The following is an 11,761-nucleotide window of genomic DNA, read 5'->3' as shown; positions in this document are numbered from 1 at the left end:
CATTGTCCGTCACTGTCCCATATAGGGCTCACAATCTACATTCCCTATCAGGATGGCTTCAGAGGGTTGGAGGAACCCAGAGTACCCGGAGGAAAACCACCAACACGGGGAGAACATACAAACTCCTTGTAGATGGATGTTGTCTTTGGCTGGATTCGAACCCAGGACTCCAACACACAGCATCCAGTAGCGTAGTATAATGCAACACCAAGGGAAAATGACACCAATGTTGGGTCACAACATACTGTATAATGTCAACCAGAAAAAGAACAAAACAAAAAAATCATAACTCCCAGAGACCTGTTCACCAGAACACTGGCACTCACGTCATGCAAAAATTCTCACTTGCATTTTTTTTTTTACTTTTGCACACCCCATAATGCTTCTTTCAGTGGGCGCATGGCTGGGTACGATGAGGGCAGGGCCATCAGTCCCATCAGCTTTATCATCATGGACTCCAGTTTTTGGGCAGATTTCTGTTCAGGTGCACAGGCCCTGGAGGACATGACTGATTTATGACATGGTTCTTCAGAAATTGGGTGCAAACCCTTTATGGGGCAAGGAGTATCAAGACTGGAGTACAAAATGTCAGTCTTAGCCTTATCGTGAGCGACAACCACCAGCTTTCTCAAGGGTTACTCAAGAATGGTGGGATGTATTCAGAAACTCCTGCCTTGGGTATCAACAGAGATTTCTCTGCCCCATTTGTAAAAATGGTGCTCCGGGATATCCAAAATTCAGATTTTTTAATGGTCTATGCAATACAACACATAGTCTATTGATAAGGGTGGTCCATTATTTCGATAATTTTTTTTCTAACTTTGGACAACTTTGGGTCCTATTTTTCAAAAGTTAGGCCCTGTTCCCACGGAGTAACGCGACGCTCATTCTGACACGTAAACACGTGTCAGAGTGAGCGCTGTAAAACAGAATCCCATTGACTTCAATGGGTGCCATCTTGATTGATTGATTGAAGTCAATGGGATTCTGGTTTACAGCGCTCACTCTGACACTTGTTTGCGTGTCAGAATGAGCGGCGCGTTACTCTGTAGGAACGGAGCCTTAGGCTCAACCATAAAAATTGACTATATCTGCTAAAAATTTTGCAATCTTTATGTTAGTTTAACTTTTTCTGCTTCCATTTATTCCATTTTTTTATTTTATTATTTTTGATTTTTCTTCTTTACATCTAGAGACGGAGATGTTTTCAGGTGTATCATGTGAAACTACAGTCATACAACACAAAAGCCCAACTCTTGTCATCTGATGTCCATGTCTATCTGAGCATCTTACAGATGGACAGAAATGTAAAAACATCTCAAAAGATACATAGATGTTCTTTCCAGGAAGAAGTCCACTTTCAGTGGGTGACCTCTAGAACCCATTACTTCTATTGTTCTCAGTCCAGACTTGGCACTTGGAGAATCTTCACCAATTGTCTTCTGAGGACTCCATCACCTCCGTTATCATGTGATGGCAAAAAATCAAGAAGAGGATGATCAATACACAGGCAGACAGCTTGAGCCGTATTATGTTCAGGACCGTGTAGTCTTCTAGTTTCCATTGTTTACCTAAAATAAGCCAAAAAAAATAATTTTAAAATCCCAAAATCGGTGCAACTTGAGATGGACATCACCAGAGGTGTCACAGGGTTGACCATTGGTAATAGTTAGAGATGAGCGAGTAGTACTCGATCGAGTAGGTGTTCGATCGAATACTACGGTATTCGAAATACTCGTACTCGATCGAGTACCACTCGCTGTTCGAATGTAAAAGTTCGATGCAGAACCAGCATTGATTGGCCGAATGCTATACAGTCAGCCAATCAACGCTGGTTCTTCTCCTACCTTTAGAAGTCTCCTCCGTGCAGCTTCCCGGCGGCGTCTTCCGGCTCTTCATTCACTCTGCCAGGCATCGCTTGTAGTGCGGGCATGCGCAGTCGGCTCTGCCCAGGCCCGATGCCTGGCAGAGTGAATTCAGAGCCGGAAGACGCCACGGGGACGCTGCAAGGAGAAGAATTCTTGGAGAATCCAGCCCGACCCTCACTCGTGGACTTGATAAGTATAATTTGATCGAACGTTGCCTACCCCTGAAACGAGCATTTTCCCCCATAGACTATAATAGGGTTCGATATTCGATTTGAGTAGTCGAATATTGAGGGGCTACTCGAAAAGAATATCGAACCTCGAACATTTTACTGTTCGCTCATCTCTAGTAATAGTTGTGAGGCAGAAACTTTATGTAATTTGTGAAGCTACCGTACCTCACTACATGGGGTCTTCAACGTTTGGGCTCAGAAATCAGGCAGGTTGGAGATGAAAGCTACAGTCACCCAAAAATCTCAAGTTTCTAACTCAATCAGGAGATGGCGCCCAACAGCGCTCCCCGTAGGGTGATATTTTGTACATGTACTGGATGTGTGCATATATACAGTACATGTGGGTATTGAGTATGTATATGAATATACTGTATATGTTAGAGATATTTCTCTATCTACATACATAGAGTCACGGCCATATTTGTTGGCGCCCCAGAAATCTTTCCAGACAATGAGCTATTTCTCTCAGTAAATTATTGCGATTACTCGTGTTTTGTTACACTTTTATTTCCTAAATTGGAACAACAAAAAAATCAGAGAAAAAAAAATCTAAAAAAGATATAATTTGATGAAAATATTAAGAAACTGAGCAGACAAAATTACTGACACCCTCAATGTAATATTTGGTTGCGCGTTCTTTGGAAAAAATAACCAAAATCAATCACTTCCTATATGGAAGCAAAACAACCCCAATACGTCTTTGAACCTCCTCCATATATGACTCTTGGTCCGGAGTTCTTTTCTTTTAGGCAGTCCAGTCTCGGTGCCAGCAGTGGGGATCTTCCAGGTCTTCTGACAGATAGATTGCACTGACACTGAGCCAGCAGGACAGCTTGAATGTCTTTGGCACTTGATGGGGCTTTTCCACCATCCGGACTTTCCTGCGTTGCAACCTTTCAGCAATTTTTCTCTTCCATAATCAACTTCTTGATTATGTTGCGCACGTTGGACAAAGGAATCTGAAGATCTCTGGAGATGGACTTGTAACCTTGATATTATTGATTTTTTTCCACAATTTTGGTTCTCATGTCTTCTTCTCCTTTTTCTTGGCTTTATGCTTAGTGTGACACACACAGACACAATGCAAAGATTGAGCCAACCTCTCTCCTTTTTATCTGGTTTCGGGTGTGATTTTTATATTGTAACCAAAACTCGTATGTGAACTAATTAAATACAAAACTTTATTTCGGGTACGTATCCCTACGTTAAAATAGTTAATAAAACTAATATTAATATGTTAATAAAACTAGAGATGAGCGAACAGTAAAATGTCCGAGGTTCGATATTCGTTTCGAGTAGCCCCTCAATATTCGACTACACGAATCGAATATCGAACCCTATTATAGTCTATGGGGGGGAAATGCTCGTTTCAGGGGTAGGTAACGTTCCATCAAATTATACTTACCAAGTCCACATGTGAGGGTCGGGCTGGATCCTCCGAGAAGTCTTCTCCGTGCAGCGTCCCCGCGGCATCTTCCGGCTCTGAATTCACTCTGCCAGGCATTAGGCCTGGGCAGAACCGACTGCGCATGTCCGCACTACAAGAGGACTGTGTGCAGGGGCCACTATGGGGCATAATACTGTGTACTGGGGCCACTATGGGGGATAATACTGTGTACTGGGGCCACTATGGGGGATAATACTGTGTGCAGGGGCCACTATGGGGGATAATACTGTGTGCAGGGGCCACTATGGGACATAATACTGTGTGCAGCGGCCACTAAGGGACATAATACTGTGTGCAGGGGCCACTATGGGGGATAATACTGTGTGCAGGGGCCACTATGGGACATAATACTGTGTGCAGCGGCCACTAAGGGACATAATACTGTGTGCAGGGGCCACTATGGGGAATAATACTGTGTGCAGGGGCCACTATGGGGCATAATACTGTGTGCAGGGGCCACTATGGGGCATAATACTGTGTGCAGGGGCCACTATGGGGGATAATACTGAGTGCAGGGGCCACTATGGGGGATAATACTGAGTGCAGGGGCCACTAAGGGACATAATACTGTGTGCAGGGCCGCTATGGGGATAATACTGTGTTCAGGGGCCACTATGGGGGATAATACTGAGTGCAGGGGCCACTATGGGGGATAATACTGTGTGCAGGGGCCACTATGGGGGATAATACTGTGTGCAGCGGCCACTAAGGGACATAATACTGTGTGCAGGGGCCACTATGGGGAATAATACTGTGTGCAGGGGCCACTATGGGGCATAATACTGTGTGCAGGGGCCACTATGGGGCATAATACTGTGTACTGGGGCCACTATGGGGGATAATACTGTGTACTGGGGCCACTATGGGGGATAATACTGTGTGCAGGGGCCACTATGGGGGATAATACTGTGTGCAGCGGCCACTAAGGGACATAATACTGTGTGCAGGGGCCACTATGGGGAATAATACTGTGTGCAGGGGCCACTATGGGGCATAATACTGTGTGCAGGGGCCACTATGGGGCATAATACTGTGTGCAGGGGCCACTATGGGGGATAATACTGAGTGCAGGGGCCACTAAGGGACATAATACTGTGTGCAGGGCCGCTATGGGGATAATACTGTGTTCAGGGGCCACTATGGGGGATAATACTGAGTGCAGGGGCCACTATGGGGGATAATACTGTATGCAGGGGCCAGTATGGGACATAATACTGTGTGCAGGGGCCACTATGGGGGATAATACTGTGTGCAGGGGCCACTATGGTGGATAATACTGTGTGCAGCGGCCACTAAGGGACATAATACTGTGTGCAGGGGCCACTATGGGGAATAATACTGTGTGCAGGAGCCGCTAAGGGGCATAATACTGTGTGCAGGGGCCACTAAGGGACATAATACTGTGTGCAGGGCCGCTATGGGGATAATACTGTGTGCAGGGACCACTATGGGGCATAATACTGTGTGCAGGGGCCACTATGGGGTATAATACTGTGTGCAGGGGCCACTATGGGGGATAATACTGTGTGCAGGGGTCACTATGGGGGATAATACTGTGTGCAGGGACCACTATGGGGTATAATACTGTGTGCAGGGCCGCTATGGGGATAATACTGTGTGCAGGGGCCACTATGGGGTATAATACTGTGTGCAGGGCCGCTATGGGGATAATACTGTGTTCAGGGGCCACTATGGGGGATAATACTGAGTGTAGGGGCCACTATGGGGGATAATACTGAGTGTAGGGGCCACTATGGGGGATAATACTGTGTGCAGGGGCCACTATGGGGGATAATACTGTGTGCAGGGGCCACTATGGGGCATAATACTGTGTGCAGGGGCCACTATGGGACATAATAGAACGCGCGGAAATGCGTAGGAGTGGATCGGTCGAGGTCTTCGGTGTTGGTTGGGGTGGGGGCCATGTCAAAAGTTCGCCATGGGGCCCCGCCATTCCTAGTTACGCCACTGATAATACTGTCCAGTCTGCTTTAAACTCATAAAACAAGGTTCCTGAGCAGAGACTGGAGAGATTATACCTGTATACCCTGTGGTGTATGTTTAGTGTGTATCTTCTGTGGGTATCTGCTGTAATGGATGGAGTGTATCAGTTTCACTAGTGCGCTAAAGTTCGTAACTGATCAGAGATAAATCATCTAATAGACTTAGAGAAGTGCATTTAGAGACCTCGGTAAACCTGGGCATTGAACCAGTTACATAAATGGTGACACATTATTGTATTAATTCTACAGTCTGCGTCATTTCTACATCAGGAACGGTTGAAATGATAGTTCCTCATTCAAGCCCTGTGGTTTCAGGGTGTTTAAACGGAAAATCCCAAATTTTGTTTTATTTTTTCGTAATTTCCACCCCTCGGTGATGGTTCCACTTTTTCCAGGACAAGGAACCTATTGGCCCTGATGGTAAGTATTAACATGGTTCGCGACCGGTGTATCTGATCTACGATTGATGTCACCAACACGCTCAAGGATTCTACATCGAAGTTCTCTGTTGGTTTTGCCCACAGACACATGTCAGAAGGTATATCACGCCCACGGAGGTGGCATTGATTTTATATGTGAAATTGGGTAGGGAAGGGGCTAATACATGAGCAGTAGGCATTCGATACTTGGGTTCTAGCAATGCTAGTTCAGCAGTAGTGAGCAGGTAGACACAGGGGAGATAGTTTGTATCTGTATGAGTGGCTGGTGTAGCCATGTGGCAGGGATCAGTAGGTGATGGAGTGTTGGTATCTGGAATCCTCGTCACCACAAATATATTCCCACACAGAGTCTAGCCCTATGAGGAATTACTGCCCGCTCCATAGCATTCCCCGGGGAATCTCTGGAAACTAGACTGCCTGATATAGTGTTATCATTGCTAGATAAAGTCCCAATTTATGGGTCCCCGCCGAGTATTTGTTAGGCAGCGCTTTTTTAGCAGGTAGATTAAAAGAGAGTAATGGGGGCAAACTAAAAGCTGACCTACCTGTCAGTTGTATCCTCCTTGGAATGGAGGCCTGGGTGTAGACAGGCTGGGAGGGGAAGGTACTGATCTCGTCTCCACAATCTACATGTAGGAGCTAATATCACCTCCCCACCCCACTAGCTAACAAAACTACAAGACACAAGCGTTTTTAACTATTTTACCGTAGGTCTACGTACCCGAAATAAAGTTTCGCATTTAATTAGTTCACATACAAGTTTTGGTTACATTAAGATGTGAATGACCCCGGTGTCATCACTAGATACAGGTTCTTTTTGTTTTGATTTTTATATTGCCCACACCTGTTACTTGCCACAGGTCTGTGTGAATGATTATCACATGCTTGAAAAAAAAGTTATTTACCCACAATTTTAAAAAAGGTGTCAACAATTTTGTCCAGCCCATTTTTGCAGTTTCGGGGTAAATTATGTCCAGTTTGACTTTTTTCTCTGTATTTTTTGTGTCGTTCCAAACAAAGGAAATAAACGTGTGTATAACAAAACAGGTGTAGCTGCAATAATTTTCTGAGAGAAATGTGTTATAATATATATCGTTGTATTATACTGTATACATATATAATAATGTACAGTATACAGCTGTAAAGTGTGACTCTACCTTCCTTGCAGTATTCCCAGGGGGTGACAGATTTGGAGGCGCTGGTGACGGGGTTCCGTACTGTACAGGTATAGATGGCTTTTGGATCAGGACTTTGTACTTGTACAACACTACTGCTCACGTTTATGTCATTTCCAATTGAACTTTCCCAGGTAATGGTCACATCCGATCCCCGTCCTGTGCAGCTGAGGGTTATATTACACGTCTCAGTCCTGGAAACCTCATAGTCAATCTGGATATTCTCCTCTTGTATAACTTCTGTGCAGGAACATAAAATAAAGTCTACATTTAGAATGTAAGTTCTTTCTCTGATTTTATAGGTAATGAAATTATGGTTTGTTTTTTACTACAAAATCCAGTTTACAGCTCAATGTCAGTCGGCAGCAGTAGGGTTGAGCAATTGTGTTCAGAAAAGATCGGATTCCGATCGGCGATCGAGAAAATGTCACGATCGCGATCGGAATTCCGAACACGATCTTTTTAGGTGGGATTGAGATCGGTACTATTTCCCACAATGCTTTTCTTAGCCTGCACACTGTGTATATGTACCGCTCGTTCTGAGCGGAGTGTATACTCAGTGTGAAGGCTCCGCTGCGGTTCCATAGGAATGAATGGAAGCAGCCGGCACACAGCCTTAACTTAACCCCTGCGCGCCGGCTGCCTCCATTCATTCTAATGGGAGACTAAACTAACATCTCTAGTAGCTACTTACCTCCAGAGATGGCTGCTCCGGTGCCCGGTGTTCTCCTTCTTCTTTGCCTCGCTGCCGTTCCACGCTGCTCTTCTCGCCTCGCTGCCGCCGCCTCCCAGGTTAGTGTTTAAAGAGCTAGGAAGGCGGGGCTTGTGGCTTAGGAGAGTGTGGGCGGGCACAGGGCGGGGAGATGTGACGTCTCCCCTCCCAGTACCCGCCCACACTCTCCTAATCTGGGAGGCAGGGGGCAGCGAGGCGAGAAGAGCAGCGTGGCGTGGCAGCAAGGCAAAGAAGAACACCAGACACCGGAGCAGCCATCTCTGCAGGTAAGTGGACACCAGGGGGGACTAAGTAGCCAGAGGATTAAAAAAATCCTCTGGCTACCTAGTGATTCACTACACAGCGTGGATTCTAACAATTATAGCGTTCAATTGTTAGACTCCATGCTGTAGAGTGAATAGGATTGCTTTTAATATCCGATCTCCGATTAATAAAAAAATCCTATTGACTTGCATTGGGATCGGAATTGGGATCGAGATCGGGTTCGAATGAAAAATGATCGGAAATCGGATTTTAAAATCGATCCTGAAAAGTCAAGATCGGCTCAACCCTAGGCAGCAGTAAAGAATGTTGCATTTTCAATATCCCCTTAATAATACGGTATATACAGATTGCTGCCATTCTATGCTATTACAACACCCTCTAGTGACATAGGATAGGAACAGCAAGCGGTGCCTGATAATGAGGTATTGGTTACCAATGGTGGTGACTATGGTGATGTATAGTACTTATGTACCCATTGTATACAGTCCTATGACTGATCAGTAAATGTCCTTCTCTTACCGTATACTCTGAGGTCATAGATCAGTGCACAAAGCTCTTCTTTTCTTGACGTACTTTTTAGGGTACTCGCTATATAGGTCCCTTGATCTTTCTCGGACAGGTTTCTTAAGAGTAACGATCCATCCTCCATACTGTACACTTTTCCTTGATATCGATTATCCCGAATTTTTAGGTCTTTTCCAGATTCTGAGGTTGCAAAATGATTTCCAGAGGTGAACCAAGTGATGTCTCCCACGACTCCATGTGGATCCACCTGAAGTATGACATCACTGCCCTCGGCGCCAACAACGTGACTCTTATGTCCACAGGATCCATCACATAACGTACCTGGGAATACAATAAAAACAGGTTAAACTGTGATATATAATCATCTATCTGTATACAGTATGGGTTACACCATGTATAGCTTGGCTATAGAAAGGATTCTTTGCACTAAGAGCCTTGGATTGTTCCATTTTTGCAGTGCAGGTTTGAAGGCAATGAAGCCAATTCGATGGTATTTTTGGGTTGTGGGACTGCACCATAAAATAGTGACTTGTCGAGGTAATGGATTGCAACTTTTTTCTTTTACTTGGGTCCTAGGTATGAAGTCATCCAAAGGGCCATGGATTGGTCTACTTTGTCCTCCTTGTATTGGTGTCTTCCGTGAATAGTTGCACGTAAATTTTTGGTATGAAATTCTCCAACCCTTCCCCAATGTGTTCCACAGCTCCAAATATAAGTGCCATAAAAATGATTGTGTGTTGTACAAGGAATCAAGGGAACAAATGTTCAAGCCCCCTACAGGTACTGAAAACAAGAGTAAAGGAAAGTTTAATCAAGTTGTTAAAATTATTTAAAAAATTATAAAAAATTCCCCAATTATTAAAAAGTTTTTTTTGGGTGCAATGAAACGGGAAAAAAAACATCAATTTGGCACGTTTGAATAATATTATCGTTAAGGTGGGATCCATATTTTTATAGTTTGGACATTTTTTGATGAAGGGGTGCCCTATTTAGTTTTGATTATATTTTTTTATTTGTGATCTAGGTAAGGGGAGTGAATGGAATGATTGATTTTTATTTTTTTTTGACTTTTGAAAAAAAAATATTGTTAAAATTTTTTAAATTCTCTTTTTAGGTTCCTGAAGGAGTGACGATATCCCCCTAACCCTGTCTAAGCCTCTCACCTCTACCAGGTTAGTCTTCTGTACATCGGGCTGACGAGATGCAATAACATAGAAACGGCCGTTCTCGGTTGAGAGACTATACCTGGTAATAATCCCGGCATCATTGCAAAACAAAGGCCTCTTGGAAGGTCGAGCATGATGTTAAAGGGAGCAGCCTTTATTGGGCTATATCACTGAGATTCTGTCTTCCTAATTACATCAGGGAAGACAGGCTTGCACATTCCAGTGAGCGCCCTCTATTGGTTTGCAACACTGAGGCACCTGACTTCCTAATTACATCATGGAAGACAGATTTGCATATTCTTAGCATAGTTCCTTGCAAAGTGGAGTGCTAAAGGCTTAATAAGTCTCCACACACCTATATGGTGGTCTCTCCCCAAGGAGTGACGATATCCCTCTAACCCTAGGTTCCTGACTGTCATGGAGATAGTTCAGAACCCACAATCTCAGCGTGAAGAAGCCATCTTAGAAATTGAAAATTAGTGGGTGGTGGGTGACAGTACGGGAGTGGGATTGGAGGGGGGATTGGCCCAAAAAAGAAAGGGAAGAATCTGTTTGTGGGCACTACCACATGGTCTCCATTGCCTGTAATATCAGAGACGTAGGAGTTATTGCGTCTGCTTTTCTTGTGAGCGGGTGCCATAAAAAGACCCAATATCTTGCATAATAGTATGGCTGAAGATGGAAAGGGGTGGAAGGGGAAATGGTAACACTACAAAAATAAATTTAAGAAAAAATTTACAAAAAAATCTCAAAATGGTACCAACATAAACTACGGCTCACCCTGCAAAACACAGGTCTTTGATTAAAAAAAAAAAAAGTTATGGGTCTCAGAATATACCAGCACAGCATTTTTTTAAACAATTTTTGTTTATTCCTTGAAACCAGTACAAGATAGGAAAACTTTTTTTGGCATTGCTGTAAGTAGATATAAAAATATTATAATAATTCATAGGTTTTTCATAAATATTCCCATATATAATTTTTTTAAAAAAACATTCTAAATACAATAAATTACAAGGTAAATAGCGTCATTGAAAAATACAGCTCATCCTACAAAAAAAAAACCTGTGACTATATCAACAGAGAAATAAAAAAAATAATTCTAATTTGAATAATTGGAATGGAACAAAAATTAGGCATGATGGGGAAGGTTATGGTCAGGTCATTATATAATAGAATTATTCTGTAATATTAATATTGGCTCCAGGACAAGTTAGAATTTCACTGATCTCAAAAATCATAAATTCAAAAATTTCTAAATTCATCCTTAAAACAGCGAATGAATCCCATTTGCCAAGCCAAATGTCCACAGACAATCTAAAGGCAAAGTCTTTAAGAGATATAGTAATATCAGAATAAAACACAATAGAAAAATACTCACATTTTAGGTAAATTCCCAGTAGGATCCACCAGAGACAGCTCATCCTCGTTGGCTGCATTGCCCTGTTTGTTCTGATCTTCCTGAGAGCTGACGAGGGATTTCATACTGCAGAGTAAACATCCTCCAAAGGGGAACTTTTCACTTTCTAATATCTAGTTTCAAGGGTTATATATAACGTGACCAAGCTGAGACTTTGGCACAACATCTGCAGGTCCTACCCAAGGATTTTGTAGAGGAACCTGTCCGAAATCCAGATGTGGTAGTCTTCCATCCAGCAACAGTTAGGGTGGAATTCCACAATGGTTTATCTTCTGGATTGTCTTCTGCTTGACCATTGGACATAGGCTTGATACCTTTCCACCCAAATATACCAGTCCAGTTTAGAGTGTGATGAAGATGCTAATTTTCAGACATTTTTGCTGCAATTTTTTGCAAGTCGCACCTAAAGAAAGTCTACAAACCTGGCAGGGGTAGACCCTAATGTGGGTAAAGTGGGTGTAGTGTAAAGAGTAGGATCTTACGCTGAGTG

General features: G+C 43.4%; 1 protein-coding gene across 1 annotated transcript; it reads right to left on the bottom strand.

Moving 5' to 3' along the window:
- Positions 1-1,428: 1,428 nt before the first annotated feature.
- Positions 1,429-11,275, bottom strand: LOC142214631 (CD48 antigen-like). The gene is made up of 4 exons (XM_075283569.1): positions 11,233-11,275; positions 8,680-9,006; positions 7,146-7,403; positions 1,429-1,571 (listed from the first exon to the last, which is right to left on the bottom strand). Exons 1-4 carry the CDS (start codon positions 11,273-11,275, stop codon positions 1,429-1,431), a joined length of 771 nt encoding a protein of 256 aa, XP_075139670.1.
- Between the last annotated feature and the right edge of the window lie 486 nt (positions 11,276-11,761).

Source organism: Leptodactylus fuscus, chromosome 7 (assembly GCF_031893055.1).
Source record: "Leptodactylus fuscus isolate aLepFus1 chromosome 7, aLepFus1.hap2, whole genome shotgun sequence".
In the NCBI taxonomy this organism is placed as follows: domain Eukaryota; kingdom Metazoa; phylum Chordata; class Amphibia; order Anura; family Leptodactylidae; genus Leptodactylus; species Leptodactylus fuscus.
This window is presented reverse-complemented; position numbering and strand designations above follow the sequence as displayed.

Excerpts from the sequence above, each read along its gene's own strand:
- LOC142214631 (XM_075283569.1), bottom strand. The coding sequence starts at position 11,275 with ATGAGCTGTCTCTGGTGGATCCTACTGGGAATTTACCTAAAAT. Across the intron at positions 9,007-11,232 it reads ACTGGGAATTTACCTAAAAT|GTACGTTATGTGATGGATCC; the intron begins GTGAGTATTTTT and ends TTGTATTCCCAG. Across the intron at positions 7,404-8,679 it reads CTATGACCTCAGAGTATACG|AAGTTATACAAGAGGAGAAT; the intron begins GTAAGAGAAGGA and ends GTTCCTGCACAG.